This window comes from Macaca mulatta, chromosome 16 (genome assembly GCF_049350105.2).
Source record: "Macaca mulatta isolate MMU2019108-1 chromosome 16, T2T-MMU8v2.0, whole genome shotgun sequence".
Classification (NCBI taxonomy): domain Eukaryota; kingdom Metazoa; phylum Chordata; class Mammalia; order Primates; family Cercopithecidae; genus Macaca; species Macaca mulatta.
In genome coordinates this window covers 49,718,346-49,736,826 of record NC_133421.1, presented here as the reverse complement: position 1 = coordinate 49,736,826, position 18,481 = coordinate 49,718,346, and the positions used below count along the sequence as shown (strand labels likewise).

Sequence of the window (18,481 nt, the reverse complement as noted above, 5' to 3'; positions counted from 1 at the left end):
CTTCATTGTTGTCTTCTCTTTTACTCTGTCATCTCCTGTCATTTTATTGGTTATTTTAGGAGAATAAAGAGAAGCAGTTTTTCACTTGCTGTGTTGAAGCAGAAGACCAATAGCTTAAAAATTCATGTGCCAATGTGATTAGAAAAGAACTCAGATACTTGCACTGAAACTTCACTTTCCATTGTGAAACATCTTGCCACAATTAATAGTAATAATGCTATTTTCATGAAACACAAATCAGTCCTTCAAAAATTTAAAACTTAAAGTATCTACTCATGGCAGTAAAAAAAAAAAAAAAAAAACCATAATCACTTTCTTTGTATACATTGTTTAAAAGTATCTTACCTCACTTTTATAAAGCCCCCACTTTGAGTTACTGTCGTGGAGCAGTTTAGATTTAAGAGCCCCTTTCAGGGAATGGATTTGGACAAAATGTGCTTGAGGATTTGAGAACCGTGAATTACCTAAAGACAACGTATTTTGGTGGAAAGATCATATAGTTAGGAAACTTGGATTTTGGCCCCATTTCTCTATGGGTGAATTTTAGACTTCAACAAATTATTTAATATTTTCATGCCTCCTCATTTGTGAAATAAGGGATTGCAGGTTAGATAATCTTTAAGTAGTTCTAAAAACCTTATGATACTTATGTCATTTGGAAATTTTTAATGCTTATGTGGATAATTAATTTTTTTTAATTTTTTTATGCAGGTTAATGGTGCAATGTAAGAAACCTTTAAAAATTTCTGATGAATTAGTGCAGCAATATCAAATTAAAAACCAGTATCTTTCAGCAATAGCCTCTGATGCAGAACAAGAACCTAAAATTGATCCATATGCATTTGTTGAAGGAGATGAGGAATTCCTTTTTCCTGATAAAAAAGATAGACAAAATAGTGAGAGAGAAGCTGGAAAAAAACACAAGGTAAGAGGAATCACAGTATACCAAAAGGTCACTGTTGATTTTGTAGCACTGCATATAGTAACACTCTTAGTACCACAATTATTTCACTTCTTTTGTCTTAGAATAGAAAGAGTAATCATTTATTTAGAAAAACGTATTTTTGGCCGGGTACGGTGGCTTATGCCTGTAATCCTAGCACTTTGGGAGGCCGAGGCAGGCGGATCATGTGAGGACAGGAGTTCGAAACCAGCCTGGCCAACATAGTGAAACCCTGTCTCTAATAAAAATACAAAAAGTAGGTGGGTATGGTGGTGTGCGCCTGTAATCCCAGCTATTCAGGAGGCTGAGGCAGGAGAATCATTTGAACCCAGGAGGCAGAGGTTGCAGTGAGCCGAGATCAGGCCACTGCACTCCAGCCTGGGTGAGAGAGCGAGACTCCCGTCTCAAAAAGAAAAAAAAGAAAAGTGTATTTTTTTGAATGCACATGGTACCGATTATAGCTGATCTTCAATAATGAACATATTTTGTTGTTTAAAAGTTTCTGAGTTGGATAAAGGGTGTATTAAATTTTGTCGTAATGGAAATCAGGACATTTAGGTAGGCTATTTTGACAGTGATTTAAAAATACGTTGTAAGTGAATTACCAGTTTTCAAAGATAAAACAGAATATACATCACTGAGTTTAAAAAATATGTGCTATTTTTGGCCGGGCGCGGTGGCTCAAGCCTATAATCCCAGCACTTTGGGAGGCCGAGGCGAGCGGATCACAAGGTCAGGAGATCGAGACCACAGTGAAACCCCGTCTCTACTAAAAATACAAAAAATTAGCCAGGCGCGGTGGCGGGCGCCTGTAGTCCTAGCTACTCAGGAGGCTGAGGCAGGAGAATGGCGTGAACCCAGGAGGCGGAGCTTGCAGTGAGCCGAGATCGCGCCACTGCACTCCAGCCTGGGCAACAGCGTGAGACTCCGTCTCAAAAAAATAAAAAATAAAAAATAAAAAATAAATAAAAAAAATAAAAAATAAAAAATATGTGCTATTTTTGAATATGTGATTCAGGAACTTACAGTGCACCTAAAAGTAAAAATGAAGTGCAAGTATATAGTATATATGAGAATTTGTTAAGATTAAGATAACTTTGCTAAACAAGAATTATGTCTTAAATACAAAATATGAAAATTGGCCAGGACAGTGGCCCATGCTTGTAATACAGCACTTTGGGAGGCTGAGGTGGGTGGATCACTAGGTCTGGAGTTCGAGAGCAGCCTGGCCGAGATGGTGAAACTCTGTCTCTACTAAAATACAAAAATTAGCTGGGTGTGATGGCGGGCGCCTGTAATCCCTGCTACTTGGGAGGCTGAGGCAGGAGAATTCGCTTGAACCCAGGAAGCAGAGGTTGCAGTGAGCCGAGATCATGCCACTGGGCTTCAGGCTGGTGACAGAGCAATACTCCGTCTCAAAAAAAAAAAAAAAAAAAAAAAAAAGAAAACCGAAATCTGTAAAGTTATGAAAAGGGTCCAATAATATGTGTGGGTTTTTTTTTTGTTTTTTTTTTTTTTTTGAGACGGAGTTTTACTCTTGTTGCCCAGGCTGGAGTGCAATGGCGCGATCTCCACTCACTGCAACCTTCGGCTCCCTGGTTCAGGTGATTCTCCTGCCTCAGCCTCCCTAGTAGCTGAGATTACAGGCTGTGCACCACCACGCCCGGCTAATTCTGTGTATTTTTAGTAGAGATGGGGTTTCTCCATGTTCGTCAGGCTGGTCTTCAATTCCTGACCTCAAGTGATCTGCCCGCTTCGGCCTCCCAAAGTGTTGAGATTACAGGCATGAGCCACCATGCCCAGCCCCCAGTAATACATTTAATACAAAGAATTAGTTTCACATAGTTTTACTTAGCCCTACTATATGCCAGATACTTGAAATTTTGTCTTTTTGGAAGTATGAGAGTAGTGGTAGCTGGGAAGGCTGCAGGTGTAATAGAAAGAACATGAACTGGCCGGGCACAGTGGTGTCTCATGCCTGTAATCCCAGCACTTTCGGAGGCCGAGGTGGGTGGATCACCTGAGGTCAGGAGAACGAGATCAGCCTGGCCAACATGGTGAAACCCCGTCTCTACTAAAAATACAAAAATTAGCCAGGTGTGGTGGTGCAAATGCCTGTAATCCCAGCTACTTTGGAGGCTGAGGCAGGAGAATCTCTTGAACCCAGGAGGGGTAGGTTGCAGCAAGCCAAGATCATGCCACTGCACTCCAGCCTCGGCGACAGTGAGACTCTGTCTCAAAAAAAAAAAAAAAAAAAAAAAAAGAACATGGACTTTGGAATTTGACAGATTTAGGATAAAATTTCAGCTCTCACTACTTATTAGCCATATTTTCTGGGGCACATTAGAGTCTTTACTTTTTTATTTATAAAATAAACATACTACAGGCCAGGTGTGGTGGCTTACACCTATAATCCCAGCACTTTGGGAGGCTGAGGTGGGCGGATCACAGAGTCAAGAGATTGAGACTATCCTGGTCAATGTGGTGAAACCTCGTCTCTACTAAAAATACAAAAATTAGCTGGGCGTGGTGGCATGGGTCTGTAGTCCTAGCTACTCGGGAAGCTAAGGCAGGAGAGTCGCTTGAACCTGGGAGGCAGAGGTTACAGTGAGCCGAGATTGCACCATTCCACTCCAGCCTGGTGATAGAGCGAGCATCCATCTCAAAAAAAAAATAATAATAAGCATACTACTCACTTGTTAACTATAATAATCAGTGATTATGTTAAACACTTAGCTGGATGCCTGACACATAGCTCCTCAATAATTGGTAGATTTTATTGTTGGTAAATCATATATTTCAGCCTAACATGCAATATTTGTTTGCAGGTAGAAGATGGGACATCTAGTGTAACAGTGTTATCACATGAAGAAGATGCTATGTCATTATTTAGTCCCTCTATCAAGCAAGGTAAAACCTTTATTTCCTAATCAAAATATTGCTTTCCAGGATTGTTACTACAGACTGATCTGATATTGTTGGACTTCTAATACTCCTTTTTGTATAATTCATTATGTTTCATAGAAAGGAATCTTTCTTAAATGATGGATTTATTGGTTATCTTTTATTGGAAGAAGCAAGTTCAAGTGATAGAATTTGTGTTTTGAATTGTTGCAACCTCTTTCCTGTTTTTACATATAAAAATAGTTTTCCATTAAAAACTCAGTTTTATGTAATAGATTTCTCACACCCTTCTACTGGGAATTATGTGAAAGGAAGTAAAAGAATGAAGGCACATATTGACTGGAAAGTGATTGAGAAAGGCCATTATTATACTATGCCAAGGCTATAGTTATACTATCCAGGAAAAACACACTTGAAAAAAATAGGAGAAAGATACAGATGTCCAGTTGGTTGACAGTAGAGTGTTTCATCATCATAACTCCAAGTGTTTGCTCTCTGAAGACACTGCTTTCAAGCCTATAGCTATGGGGGTTATAATTAGAAGACTATCAGTTCTCTTCATACCTCTCTCCATTGTTTAAACTATTGAAAAATGGATCTGGGCGTGGTGGCTCACGCCCATAATCCCAGCACTTTGGGAGGCCAAGGTGGGTGGATCACTTGAGGTCAGGAGTTCGAGACCAGCCTGTCCAACACAGTGAAACACCATCCCTACTAAAAAATACAAAAATTAGACAGGGTGCAGTGGCTCACGCCTGTAATCTCAGCAGTTTTGGAGGCCGTGGTGGGCAGATCATGAGGTCAAGAAATCGAGACCATCCTGGCCAACATGGTGAAACCCCGTCTCTACTAAAAAAATACAAAAATTAGCTGGGCATGGAGGCACGCGCCTGTAGTCCCAGCTCCTTGGGAGGCTGAGGCAGGAGAATGCTCAAACCTGGGAGGCAGAGGTTGCAGTGCGCTGAGATCATGTCACTGCGCTCCAGCCTGTCAAGAGAGCGAGACTCTGTCTCAAACAAATAAAAATTAGCTGGGCATGGTGGTGCATGCCTGTAGTCCCAGCTACTTGGGAGGCTGAGGCAGGAGCATCTCATGAACCCAGGAAGTGGAGGTTGTGGTGAGCCAAGATGGGCTGGGCGCAATGGCTTACACCTGTAAGGCCGAGACAGGTGAATCACCTGAGGTCAGGAGTTCGAGACCAGCCTGGCCAACGTGGTGAAACCCCGTCTCTACTAAAAACACAAAAATAAGGCATGTGTGGTGCCTGGTGCCTGTAATCCCAGCTACTGGGAGGATTAGGCAGGAGAATTGTTTGAACCCGAGAGCAGAGGTTGCAGTGAGCCAAGATTGTGCCACTGCACCACAGCCTGGGTGACAGAGCGAGACTCTGTCTCAATAAATAAATAAATAAATAAAAATTGAAAAATGATTTAGAATAAGCTCCACTATGATTGTGTTGTGACATAGAATAAATATGAGTAAAATGTTTTAAAGTTTTCACCTGTAAAATGAGGAGATAAGGTCATTGCCTACAGTCCTTCAGATCTAAAACCACAATTTCTCAATTAAACTTTACTGGAATTTTGTTGTCATTTTCTTCCCACACACACAAGTTAAGAGAGCTGTTCTGAGGCCACTAATTAACAAATATTTAGTTAACACCTGTTATGTGTTGGTACTGTTTGGGTGTTGGGAATACAGTGGTGAAGACTCCACTTTGAATGTGTCTGACTTAAACTCCTTGTGAATGGAATAGAGAGACATAGTATAGTAAATCATTTACAAAACCCATTTAACCTTTAAAGTAATTTATTCTTTTAATTGACAAGTAAAAATTGCATATATTTATGGTATACAACATGATGTTTTGGGGCGGGGTGTGTGTGTGTGTATATATATACACACACACACACACACACACCCCAAAATATATATATTTACTTTTTTTAAACATTTTACTCATATTCTGTGTCACAACACAATTATAGTTTATCTTATTCTAAATCATTTTTTCAGTTATAATTTAAACAGTGGAGACTGGTACGAGGAGAATTGTTAGTCTCCTATTATAACCTCACAACTGTAAGCTTCAAAGTACTATCAAGTCTTCAGTGAACAAACACTTGGAATTATTATATATGTGTGTGTGTGTATATGTGTGTGTATATATATATAAGTGGAATGGGCAAATCAAGCTATTTAACATATGCATTACCTTACATACTTACCTTTTGTGTGTGTATGTGGTGAGAATACTTAAAATGTACTTTCAGTGGCCGGGCGCGGTGGCTCAAACCTGTAATCCCAGCACTTTGGAAGGCCGAGATGGGCGGATCACGAGGTCAGGAGATCAAGACCATCCTGGCTAACATGGTGAAACCCCGTCTCTACTAAAAAATACAAAAAACTAGCTGGGTGTGGTGGCACACGCCTGTAGTCCCAGCTACTAGGAGGCTGAGGGAGGAGAATCGCTTGAATCCGGGAGACAGAGGTTGCAGTGGGCCGAGATCGTGCCACTGTACTCCAGCATGGGCGACAGAGTGAGACTGTCTCAAAAAAAAAAAAAAAAGAAAAAGAAAAAAAGTTGGATTCATGGAAGTAGAAAGTAAAGTGGTGATTACCAGAGACTGGGGGTGGGAGAATGGTAGATGGCCAGAGGACACAAAATTTCAGTTGGGAGGAATAAGTTCAAGGGATCTATTGTAAATTGTGGTTACTACAGTTAATAATAGATATTACATTTGAAAATTCAGAGTAGATTTTAAGTGTTCTCACCATAAAAAAAAAAAGTACCTGTATATGAGGTAATGAATACGTTCAGTAGCTTGATTTAGCCATTTCACAATACATACATTTAAAAAAAAAAAAAAAAACTCAGAAACAAATTGGGTTATTTGGCCTACTTACCTATCCTGGAATATTCCCTAGCACTGGGCAAAGCACATTACTGACATTCTATTACATTTTATTTTTGGTGTTGAGGCACAGAGACATTAAGTAATTTGTCGAAGGTCATACTGTTAGTGGTGGAGCTGGGCTTCAGATTAAAATCTGTCTGGCCCAAGAGTCAGCTCTTAATCATTGTTCTGTTCTTCCTTTACATTTCAGAAAGATAGAAAAATATAGGCCAGGTGAGGTGGTCACACCTGTAATCCCAGCACTTCGGGAAACAGAGGCAGGTGGATTGCTTGAGCCCAGGAGCTCAAGACCAGTCTGGGCAACATGGCGAAACCCCAACTCGAGGGGAAAAAAAAAAAAATTAACTGGGCATAGGGTCATGTTGCTGTAGTCCCAGCTACTGGGGTGGGAGGATTGCTTGAGCCCGAGAGGTCAAGGCTGCAGTGAGGTGTGATTGCACCACTGCATTCTAGCCTGGTGGTGACAGAGCGAGACCCCGTCTCAAAAAAAAAAAAAAAAAAAAAAAAATTACAAATATGTGTGTGTATTTAATTCTGTTTTTCTAATGGCATTTATATTTTTGTTTGATGCATTAATTATTCATGTAGCGTACTTAGCTATTTTATGGATTACTTGACCTTATAGTGAGCTTCCTGGGAAAAATATAACCATTTATTTATAACTTTTTTTTCTATAAAAACACTTTCTAGACTTTAAACAATAAAGTGCAATTTCTTGTTGCATAATCCCCTTATGACCTTAAAGTTATATGTCTAATTTAAACAGAATAGTACTTATGTGGTCAGTAGTAGCAGTTTTTTTTTGTTTTTTGTTTTTTGTTTTTTGAGACGGAGTCTTGCTCTGTCGCCCAGGCTGGAGTGCAGTGGCCGGATCTCAGCTCACTGCAAGCTCTGCCTCCCGGGTTTACGCCATTCTCCTGCCTCGGCCTCCCGAGTTGCTGGGACTACAGGCGCCCGCCACCTCGCCCGGCTAGTTTTTTTGTATTTTTTAGTAGAGACGGGGTTTCACCGTGTTAGCCAGGATGGTCTCGATCTCCTGACCTCGTGATCCGCCCGTCTCGGCCTCCCAAAGTGCTGGGATTACAGGCTTGAGCCACCGCGCCCGGCCTTTTTTTTTTTTTTTTTAAAGACGGAGTCTCACTCTGTCTCCCAGGCTGGAGTACAGTGGCATGATCTCAGCTCACTGCAACCTTCGCCTCCCGGGTTCAAGCAATTCTCTGCCTCAGCCTCCCGAGTAGCTGGGATTATATGCGCCTACCACCACACTCGGCTAATTTTTGTATTTTTAGTAGAGACGGAGTTTCACCATCTTGGCCAGGCTGGTCCTGAACTCCTGACCTTGTGATCCACGCTTCTTGGCCTCCCAAAGTGCTGGGATTACAGGTGTAGTAGTAGCAGTTTTAATTTTATTTTTCTGATTGACTTTTGTAGATGCTCCTCGCCCTGCTAGTCATGCCCGTCCTCCATCAACAAGTTTGATTTATGACTCAGACCTGGCTGTGTCTTTTACTGACCTTGATAATCTCTTCAATTCTGATGAAGATGAACTAACAGTGAGTATCTCATTAATGAACTGAGTATAGTTTGTTTTCCTTGATTTTATTTATTTTTATTTTTTAGAAGTGATTTGTGAGTTTAATACTATGTTTTAGCCCTGAACAATAGGAAATATTTTATAGTAAAATCTCATTCATTGATTTCTTTTTTAAATCTCATGTTTGAGTAGTCTTGCCATAATGTCACCTATAAACTTTGAGGGTTTTGTTTCTCCTTTTGTTTTTACATTGGAGGACACATGATTAACCTTAATTTGAGCTCTGCCATATGTTCTATTTTGCAGTTTTAGGAAGCAGAATTATTTTCCTATTTGATTCTGTAGTTTGAGAAATGACCCTGGAATTTACTCATTCAGAGAACACATAAATAATTGACATTATTTACTTCGTCAATTTATTAAGGAATACCAGTTCTTTTGAATTTGTTTTGCATCACAGCTATTATTATAAGACGGATACATGATATAACAATAAAAGAGGAAAAAATAATATTTAATCTTTAACACCCATTTGCAGAGAAAAGTGAAGATAAAAGAAATTAAAGCTTAAAATGAGATTCCCTAGAATGTCAAGTCTCTGTCAAATTAGTGAGTTGGGTGCTGCATTATCATAAAAGGGAATTCCTTTTTATCTGCATAAAGGTAGCTTGGAAACTTCTGTGGTACATTTGGTCTTTCTTTTACTGTATAATATGCATTTAGTCCTCTCTCAACATATATATCTCTCTATATGTGTATATGTGTGTGTGTACATATACATATATATGCTGCAGATACATAAACTTTTACTGTATATCCCATAGTGTAGTACATTTTAAGGCACCCTTTACTAGGTGACTATATCCTTGAATGCTTTGGCACATTAATACGTTCTCTCTACTACCATTCCTGTATCAGCTGTGGTTCCTCTGAGATAAAAAGGTTGTAGTCAGAACGTGGTCTTCTTATTAATATTTATCACAAACTGTCTAACAGAAGACATAGAACTAATATTAGCTCTGAAAACATTGGTAAGAGCTTGGAGATAGTAAAACTTGTTTGTTCAATGTATGAAAACTTAGGAACCCTATTGCTTTGTCATTAGATCTTCTTAAGTTTGTACTTAGTTTTACCTGTTAACAGTATTTTTGCAGGAGTAAGGAGACTATTAAAACAAGGTAAAAGTATAAGAATTTTGATAGGTGGGTGATTGATTATATACGAAACTTTAATGTGTTCAACTTAAGGAGACAAATGCTTTGCAAGTATCTTCTACCAAAAAGCATTTCTAATGTTAATTACTGCTCCTTCTTATTGCAAGTTTTCTTATTTTTATTTATTTATTTATTTATTTATTTATTTTTTTTTTTTTGAGACAGAGTCTTGCTCTGTCGAGCCCAGGCTGGGGTGCAGTGGCCGGATCTCAGCTCACTGCAAGCTCCGCCTCCCGGGTTTAGACCATTCTCCTGCCTCAGCCTCCCGAGTAGCTGGGACTACAGGCGCCCGCCACCTCGCCCGGCTAGTTTTTTTGTATTTTTTAGTAGAGACGGGGTTTCACCGTGTTAGCCAGGATGGTCTCGATCTCCTGACCTCGTGATCCGCCCGTCTCGGCCTCCCAAAGTGCTGGGATTACAGGCTTGAGCCACCGCGCCCGGCCTTATTTTTATTTATTTTAAGACAGAGTCTTGCTCTGTTGCCCATGCTGGAGTGCAGTGGTGCAATCCCGGCTCACTGCAACCTCTGCCTCCCAGGCTCAAGCAATTCTTCTGCCTCAGCCTCCTGCAATTCTTGTGCCTCAGCCTCCCGAGTAACTGGAATTACAGGCATGCCCCACCAGGCCCGGCTGAGGTGAGGTTTCACCATGTTGACCAGGCTGGTCTCGAACTCCTGGCCTCAAATTTTTTGATCTGCCTGCCTCAACCTCCCAAAGTGCTAGGATTACAGGTGTGAGCTACCACGTCCGGCCTCTTATTTTGGGTTTTTTTTTTTTTTTTTTTTTTTTGAGACGGAGTCTCGCTCTGTCACCCAGGCTGGAGTGCAGTGGCCGGATCTCAGCTCACTGCAAGCTCCACCTCCCGGGTTCACGCCATTCTCCTGCCTCAGCCTCCCGAGTAGCTGGGACTATAGGCGCCCGCCACCTCGCCCGGCTAGTTTTTTGTATTTTTTAGTAGAGACGGGGTTTCACCGTGTTAGCCAGGATGGTCTCGATCTCCTGACCTCGTGATCCGCCCGTCTCAGCCTCCCAAAGTGCTGGGATTACAGGCGTGAGCCACCGCGCCCGGCCCTATTTTGGGTTTTAAGTAAGGTTAACCTTACTTCTGTGTATTTTGAAAGTATTGGTCATTTTCATTGGAGGAACTTTTTCTTTTTAATTTGGAGGCTTACCAAATAAATATTACCAAATAAATAAGTATGAAGTCAGTGATGATCTAAGAAATGTATTATATCTTTCAACACTAGTATGTATTTGGCTGTATCACAGATTCAAAATATTACTTTTAATGAATGGGCTTTACTGTTAAGTTATATCTGAATGATTACTATTTTGAGATCACATTGGATGTAAAATTTTAGATAAATATGCTTTTTTTAAATAGCCTGGATCTAAAAAATCAGCGAATGGATCAGATGATAAAACCAGCTGCAAGGAATCAAAGACAGGAAATCTGGACCCGTTGTCTTGCATAAGTAAGCTTCCATCATCTGTGCTTGTGATAAATTTGCAAACTTAATCTCAACAAAGCTCCCCACTCCCTTTGTTTTAACCACAGATTCACCTATTTTTAGTCATGTTAAAATGTATGTTTTTATTAAATATAGGCACTGCAGATCTTCATAAAATGTATCCTACACCACCATCATTGGAGCAACATATTATGGGATTTTCCCCAATGAATATGAATAATAAAGAATATGGTAGTATGGATACAACACCTGGAGGAACTGTTCTAGAAGGAAATAGTTCTAGTATAGGAGCACAGTTCAAAATTGAGGTTGATGAGGGATTCTGTAGTCCCAAACCTTCTGAAATTAAAGTAAGTATGTTTTTTCTAGAAAAATAATTCACTTCCTGTATTTTCTTATAGAATTAGTTTATTGCTATAGTCAAAAATTATTTCATAGTGGTTGCAGTTTTGTAGCTAAGTTGAAGACTGAATTGTTGTGTCACTATTAAGAATGCATTTAAGAAAATAATAGAATTGTATTTACATTTTATTCTGTTTAAAGAAGGGAAAAAAGGTCCAGAGCCTGTTTGAGATTTTTTTTTATTTTCCCCCCCAGAAGATAAGATACTGAAAACCTACCATCTTTATATTGTAGGATTTTTCTTATGTCTATAAGCCTGAAAATTGTCAAATTCTAGTGGGATGTTCCATGTTTGCACCTCTAAAAACTCTACCAAGCCAATATCTGCCCCCTATCAAATTGCCAGAAGAGTGTATTTATCGTCAGAGTTGGACTGTTGGAAAATTGGAATTGCTTTCTTCAGGGTCTACAATGCCATTCATCAAAGAGGGGTATGATTTATGTTGTTATAATAGTATATGAATTCTTATACAGCTTTAATTTTTTTTCATAGATTTACTTGGTATGCTGGAAAAAGAAAATTGGTTTTTGAAAATTCTAAAAATTATTTCTGGTTAATCAATTATAGTGATTGGCTGGGAGCAGTGGCTCACACCTGTAATTCCAACACTTTGGGAGGCCAAGGCAGGCATATCCCTTGAGGTCAGGAGTTTGAGATCAGCCTGGCCAACATGCAAAACCTCGTCTCTACTAAAAATACAAAAATTAGCCAAGCGTGGTAGTGTGACTGTAGTCCCAGCTACTTGAGAGGCTGAGGCACAGGAATGACTTGAACCTGGGAGGCACACGTTGCAGGGAGCCGAGATTGCACCAGTGCACTCCAGCCTGGGCAACAGAGTAAGACTTCGTCTCAAAAAAAAAAAAAAAAAGGTTAATTAGGTATGGTTAAACTATTAGGAAACATAAGACTATTATGCTGGATTTGTATTCAGAAGCACCTTTTCTTTTGGGCTGCAATTTTAAATTGCTTCCACTTTTACATTTGCCATATTTTCCACACGTGTCACATTTTAACATCTCTGACTTTGTCCATTTCAACTCAAGGCTGAAAGAAATCTGAATTTGAGATGTCTTATAAGTGGTAGCATCTTAAAATTACCATTTTTCCCTTTTTACACATGAGCATCTCTGAAATCATTTTTTTAATCATTTTTTATTTTACAGTCAGTAGCATCTTAGAATCAAGGAAATATAAGTATTTCTAGTAAACATAATTTATAGATAGTAAATATGGATGTCTTGGTGCGCATTAGTGTATACAGTACTTATTAATGATATTTGAACTTGTTGATTGATCCTTAGTCCACAATCACTTAGAGTAGATATGTTAACCAGAAATAAAAATTGACTGTACTTGTAATTCTTGCAATACTTGTCCTTTCGTAATTTTCTATGTAATTGAAAAACATTTGGGACGTTTTTAGTTGTATTTCATGTTACTAATATGTTCCTTTATATATGTATTTGATTTTCTTTTACCCTGGTGATGATAGTGATGGAAGTAATATGGATCAAGAATATGGCCCTGCTTATACACCTCAAACTCATACTTCTTTTGGGATGCCTCCTAGCAGTGCACCTCCTAGTAACAGCGGAGCAGGAATTCTTCCTTCTCCATCCACCCCTCGGTTTCCAACTCCAAGGACTCCAAGGACTCCTCGAACTCCTCGTGGAGCTGGTGGACCTGCTAGTGCTCAAGGTTCAGTCAAATACGAAAATTCAGACTTGTATTCACCAGCTTCTACCCCATCTACATGCAGACCCCTTAATTCTGTTGAACCTGCAACTGTCCCTTCCATCCCTGAAGCACACAGTCTTTATGTAAACCTCATCCTTTCAGAATCAGTTATGAATTTGTTTAAAGACTGTAACTTTGATAGTTGTTGCATCTGTGTCTGCAACATGAATATCAAGGGTGCCGATGTTGGAGTTTACATTCCAGATCCAACGCAGGAAGCACAATATAGGTGTACCTGTGGCTTCAGTGCTATCATGAACAGAAAATTTGGAAACAGTTCAGGATTATTTCTTGAAGATGAACTAGATATCATAGGACGCAATACAGACTGTGGCAAAGAAGCAGAAAAACGTTTTGAAGCTCTCAGGGGTACCTCTGCTGAACATGTTAATGGAGGACTAAAGGAATCTGAAAAACTATCTGATGATTTGATATTATTGCTACAGGATCAGTGCACTAATTTATTTTCACCCTTTGGAGCAGCAGACCAAGATCCTTTTCCTAAAAGTGGTGTAATTAGCAATTGGGTACGTGTTGAAGAGCGTGACTGTTGCAATGACTGCTACCTTGCATTAGAACATGGGCGTCAATTCATGGATAATATGTCAGGAGGAAAAGTTGATGAAGCACTTGTGAAAAGTTCATGCTTACACCCCTGGTCCAAAAGAAATGGTAAGTATGCTAATAAAATACTGTTTTGTTTGCTTATTTCACTTTAGTTGTATGACTTGGCTTTTCATTCTTAGGAAAAAGTAATAAAGGCAATTACCCATATAGCAAATAAAGACATTTAAAGTTGGACTTAAAACTCTTTTAAGGATGATGTTTTTAAAGGGTGAATTTCTTAGCGGTTTAATTTAATGTCACCAATAAAAGTATGGTTATTATAAATCTGTAATTATATACTTACGTAGGAATATGAAAGGCACATTGCGTATATTAGCATAACATTGCTAATGGTCTGCTTTATTCAACATTCTTTCACTCGTTAAGTATTTACTGGGCACCTTGTATGTGCCAGGTGTTATCCTAGGTTCACTGTTGAACAAAGCACACATATTCTTTGCCCTTTTTGAATCTATAATTTAGTGGAGAAAATAGGAAATAAACAAAAAAGCTTATAATAGAAGTAATTTGGAGAAAAAGCAGAGTAAAAGAGTAGAAAAAGACATGTATGTACTATTTTAGATGTATGGTCAGATAAGATACTGAGGAGATAGCATTTGGGCAAACTCCTACATAAAGTAGAATATGAGCTATGTAGTTAAATGAGGGAAGAGTGTTTCAGGCAGCGCAAACACCCTGAGGGAGTATTTTGTTTTTACGTGTTTGAGGAACATTAAGGTGACTGATGTTGCTGGAATGCTTTGGGTGATAGGGAGACTGGAAGGAGATGAAATTTAAGAGGTAGCCATTCACCAGCATCATTTAGAGTCTTATAGACCATGTAAGGCCTTTGTGGTTTGCACTAAATGTGATGGGAACCTATTGAACAGTTTTGACAAGGGGAGTAACATGATCCTTATTCTGATTGTTTTTTAAGAGATCTCTCAGCCTGGCACGGTGGCTCATGCCTGTAATCCCAGCACTTTGGGAGGCCGAGGTAGGCGGATCACCTGAGGTCAGGAGTTCGAGACCAGCCTGACCAACATAGTAAAATCCTATCTTTACTGAAAATATAAAATTAGCTGGGCTTGGTGGCGGGCACGTGTAATCCCAGCTACTTGGGAGGCTGAGGCAGGAGAATTACTTGAACCTGGGAGGCGGAAGTTGCAGTGAGCCAAGATTGCACTATTGCACTCCAGCCTGGGCAGCAAGAGTGAAACTCCCATCTAAAAAAAAAAAAAGATGGCCGGGCGCAGTGGCTCATGCCTCTTATCCCAGCACTTTGGGAGACTGAAGTGGGCAGATCATGAGGTTAGGAGTTTGAGACCAGCCTGCCCAATATGGTGAAACCCCATCTCTACTAAAAATCCAAAAAATAGCCAGTGTGGTGGGGCGTGCCTGTGATCCCAGCTGCTCAGGTGGCCGAGGAGAGGAGTTGCTTTAACCTGGGAGGCGGAGGTTGTGGTGAGCTGAGATAACGCCACTGCACTCCAGCCTGGGCAACAGAGCAAGACTCTCTGTTGCTATTGTGTGGAAAATAGCCTTGGGGGTTGGCAGTAGTGAAAGTGAGAATAGAAGCAGGATAAATCAGTTGGAAGGCAGTTTCAGAAGCTTAGGTGAAAGATGATGGTAGCTTAGACAAGATAGGAGGCAAGCAAGATGTAAGTAATAGGTTTTAGGTATATTTGGGAAATAGAACCTACAGGGTTTGCCGATAGACATGTAAGAAAAGATGAGGCATCAATAATAGCTTGAGCAACTGGGTGAATGGTGGTACTAACTACAGAGGAGGGAAACACGGGAGTAAATCAGATACACATTTGGAGATAATATGTTTTAAATTCAGAGGAATGATTGGGTCCGGAGATTGAAAAATTTTGTGTGTGAGTTATCATCATGAAAAGCTGTGGATCTGGATGAAATAACCTATAGAGTAATTGTAGATAGAGTAGTACAAGGATGGAGCTGACATTTAGAGGTGGGGAGGGAGAAGAAGCGCCAGGAAAGAAAATTGAGAAGGAGGTTGGAGGAAAACCAAGAGAGCATGGTATCCTAGAAATCAAGATTAGGGAATTTTTGTTTGTTTGTTTTGAGACAGAGTCTCGCTCTGTCACCAGCCTGGAGTGCAGTGGCGCGATCTCGGCTCACTGCAACCTCCACCTCCCGGGTTCAAGCAATTCTCCTGCCTCAGCCTCCTGAGTGGCTGGGACTACAGGTGCCCGCCACCACACCTGGTTAATTTTTTGTATTTTAGTAGAGACGAGGTTTCACTGTGTTGCCCAGGCTGGTCTCGAACTCCTGAGCTCAGGCAATCCACCCGCCTCAGCCTCCCAAAGTGCTGGGATTATAGGCGTGAGCCACTGTGCCCGGCCCGGGAATATTTAGAAGAGAGTGATCATCTCTATCAAATACTATGATACATTAAGGTGAAAACTGAGACAGCCTATTGGACGTGACCACATAGAAGTTGGTGGTCACCTTGATAGACAGTTTCAATCAACCTGATTAGAGTGGGTTCACAAAAGAACAGGATGAGAAGCAAACTTAGACAATTTTCTGGGGACTTTTGCTGTAAATAGCAGAGAAATTGCATAATAGGGTTAAAACAGAGGTTTATTATTATTTTGTTAAAGGTGCATTGGGAGTGATCCTATAGAAAGGAATTTTTTTTTAATTTAAAAGCCCAGGAGTTCAAGACCAGCCTGGTGAACATGGCAGACCCATCTCTACTAAAAATACAAAAGTTAGCTGGGTGTGGTAGCATGCACCTGTAGTCTCAGCTACTTGGGAGGCTGAGGTGGGAGTATAGCTTAAACCTAGGAGGTGGAGGATTCAGTGAACCATGATTGTACCACTACACTCCAGCCTATTTGACAGAGTGAGACTCTGTCTCAAAAAGAAAAAGACGGGCATGTAATGCAGGGTTGAGTAATAATGATAGTACAGATAGAATGTTATATGGCTTCTGAAAATGAATACAGTTATATATAACAAATATGAATCTTAGTGATGCTATTGAGGAGAGGAAGAAGGAACAAGTCCCAGGAGATTACATATAGTCAGATACCCGTTAAAAATACCTCTTTAATGTATTACCGTTGATAAAGTTTTGAAATAAGCACAACTAAGTGTATTATTTTACATGCACATAAAATTGAGGATATTGGTTAATTCTTGAAATTTCACACATACCCAGAAATGACCAAGAGATAGGATAGGGAGAAACGTTTAATAAGATCATTTTTGGTAATGTTCTAGTTTCTAGGCAGTGAGATTACAGTTGTTCATTTTATTATTAAAGGAAATTTTTGAAATGTAAGAGAACAACACATGGACCAGTGATTAAGTTCAGGTATATGACATAGTATCAGCATTTATCCAATTATTCATTCCCAGGGACCAAATTTAAAAAGGGAAAGATACAAATAAATATCATAGGTATTCAAAAAAAAGGGAAAGATTATTTTAAACCATATAGAGTAGTTAAGATCATAGGCTGTGGACTCAGGCTGCTTGGGTTTGAAACATGACTCTAGCACTAGATACTGCCTGCTACCTTGGGCCAAGTTAGTTAACCTTTCTGTGCCTTGATTTCTTAAAATAGGGTCAATAATAAATTTACTTTACAGGGTGTTGAGATAATCAAATGAAATAGTACATATAAAAAAGAGCAGTTGATCTGCCCACCGTGGCCCTGCCTCAAAGTGCTGGGATTACAGGCGTGAGCCACGCAGGAGTTCAAGACCAGCCTGACCAACATGGTGAAACCCCATCTCTACTAAAAATACAAAAATTAGCTTGGCGTGGTCGTGCATGCCTGTAATCCCAGCTACTTGGGAGGCTAAGGCAGGAGAATTGCTTGAACCCATGAGGTGGAGGTTGCAGTGAGCCCGAGATCCTGCCATTGCACTCCAGCACGGGCGACAAGAGTGAAATTCAGTCTGAAAAAAAAAAAAGCAGTTTTTCTCACGTAGTAAGAACTCAGATGTTAGTAGTGGTAATGACAGCAGCAGGAAGATTAGTGGCACTCTTTTTTTTTTTTTTTTTTTTTTTTTTTTTTTTGAGACGGAGTCTCGCTCTGTCGCCCAGGCTGGAGTGCAGTGGCTGGATCTCAGCTCACTGCAAGCTCTGCCTCCCGGGGTTCACGCCATTCTCCTGCCTCAGCCTCCCGAGTAGCTGGGACTACAGGCGCCCGCCACCTCGCCCGGCTAGGTTTTTGTATTTTTTTAGTAGAGACGGGGTTTCACCGTGTTAGCCAGGATGGTCTCGATCTCCCGACCTCGTGATCCGCCCGTCTCGGCCTCCCAAAGTGCTGGGATTACAGGCTTGAGCCACCGCGCCCGGCCGTGGCACTCTTTATAATTATTTTGTTTTTAAAAACCAACTTACAAAATAATGGAAAATATTGAGCTTTACCTGGCATATGTTTTTTGAATAACAGTAAGCACTGATGTAAACAGAAAGCTGCAGACTTAAAAATGAATTTCTTCTTAAGAACTTGTCCAAAGAAAATAATTTAGTACAAGAAAGACAATAATTTAGTACAAGAAAGAGAGAAATGGGGCCCATGGCTCACCCCTGTATCCCAGCATTTTGGGAGGCTGAGGAAGGAGTATTGCTTGAGGCCAGGAGTTTGAGACCAGTCTGAGGAACATAGCAAGACCCCATCTCTACCAAAAAGAAAAGAAAGAAAGAAAAGACTTTATATTTCAGTTAAAAATTTTCAGTATTAAAAACAAATAATGGGCTGG

General features: G+C 40.1%; 1 protein-coding gene and 1 long non-coding RNA gene across 2 annotated transcripts in view; both read left to right on the top strand.

The window, feature by feature from the left end:
- The window catches only part of MED13 (mediator complex subunit 13), a 125,795-nt gene that overhangs the window by 70,686 nt on the left and 36,628 nt on the right, over positions 1 to 18,481 (top strand). The window contains exons 10-16 of the mRNA XM_015120024.3: positions 712 to 925; positions 3,772 to 3,853; positions 8,197 to 8,318; positions 10,897 to 10,987; positions 11,120 to 11,334; positions 11,621 to 11,817; positions 12,880 to 13,796. Coding sequence (XP_014975510.1) covers positions 712 to 925; positions 3,772 to 3,853; positions 8,197 to 8,318; positions 10,897 to 10,987; positions 11,120 to 11,334; positions 11,621 to 11,817; positions 12,880 to 13,796 — 1,838 coding nt within the window. The remainder of the gene's footprint in view (positions 1 to 711; positions 926 to 3,771; positions 3,854 to 8,196; positions 8,319 to 10,896; positions 10,988 to 11,119; positions 11,335 to 11,620; positions 11,818 to 12,879; positions 13,797 to 18,481) is intronic.
- LOC144335495 (uncharacterized) lies at positions 15,134 to 17,182 on the top strand. The gene is made up of 2 exons (XR_013406378.1): positions 15,134 to 15,258; positions 16,479 to 17,182. It is a non-coding gene; the product is annotated as an uncharacterized LOC144335495 (long non-coding RNA).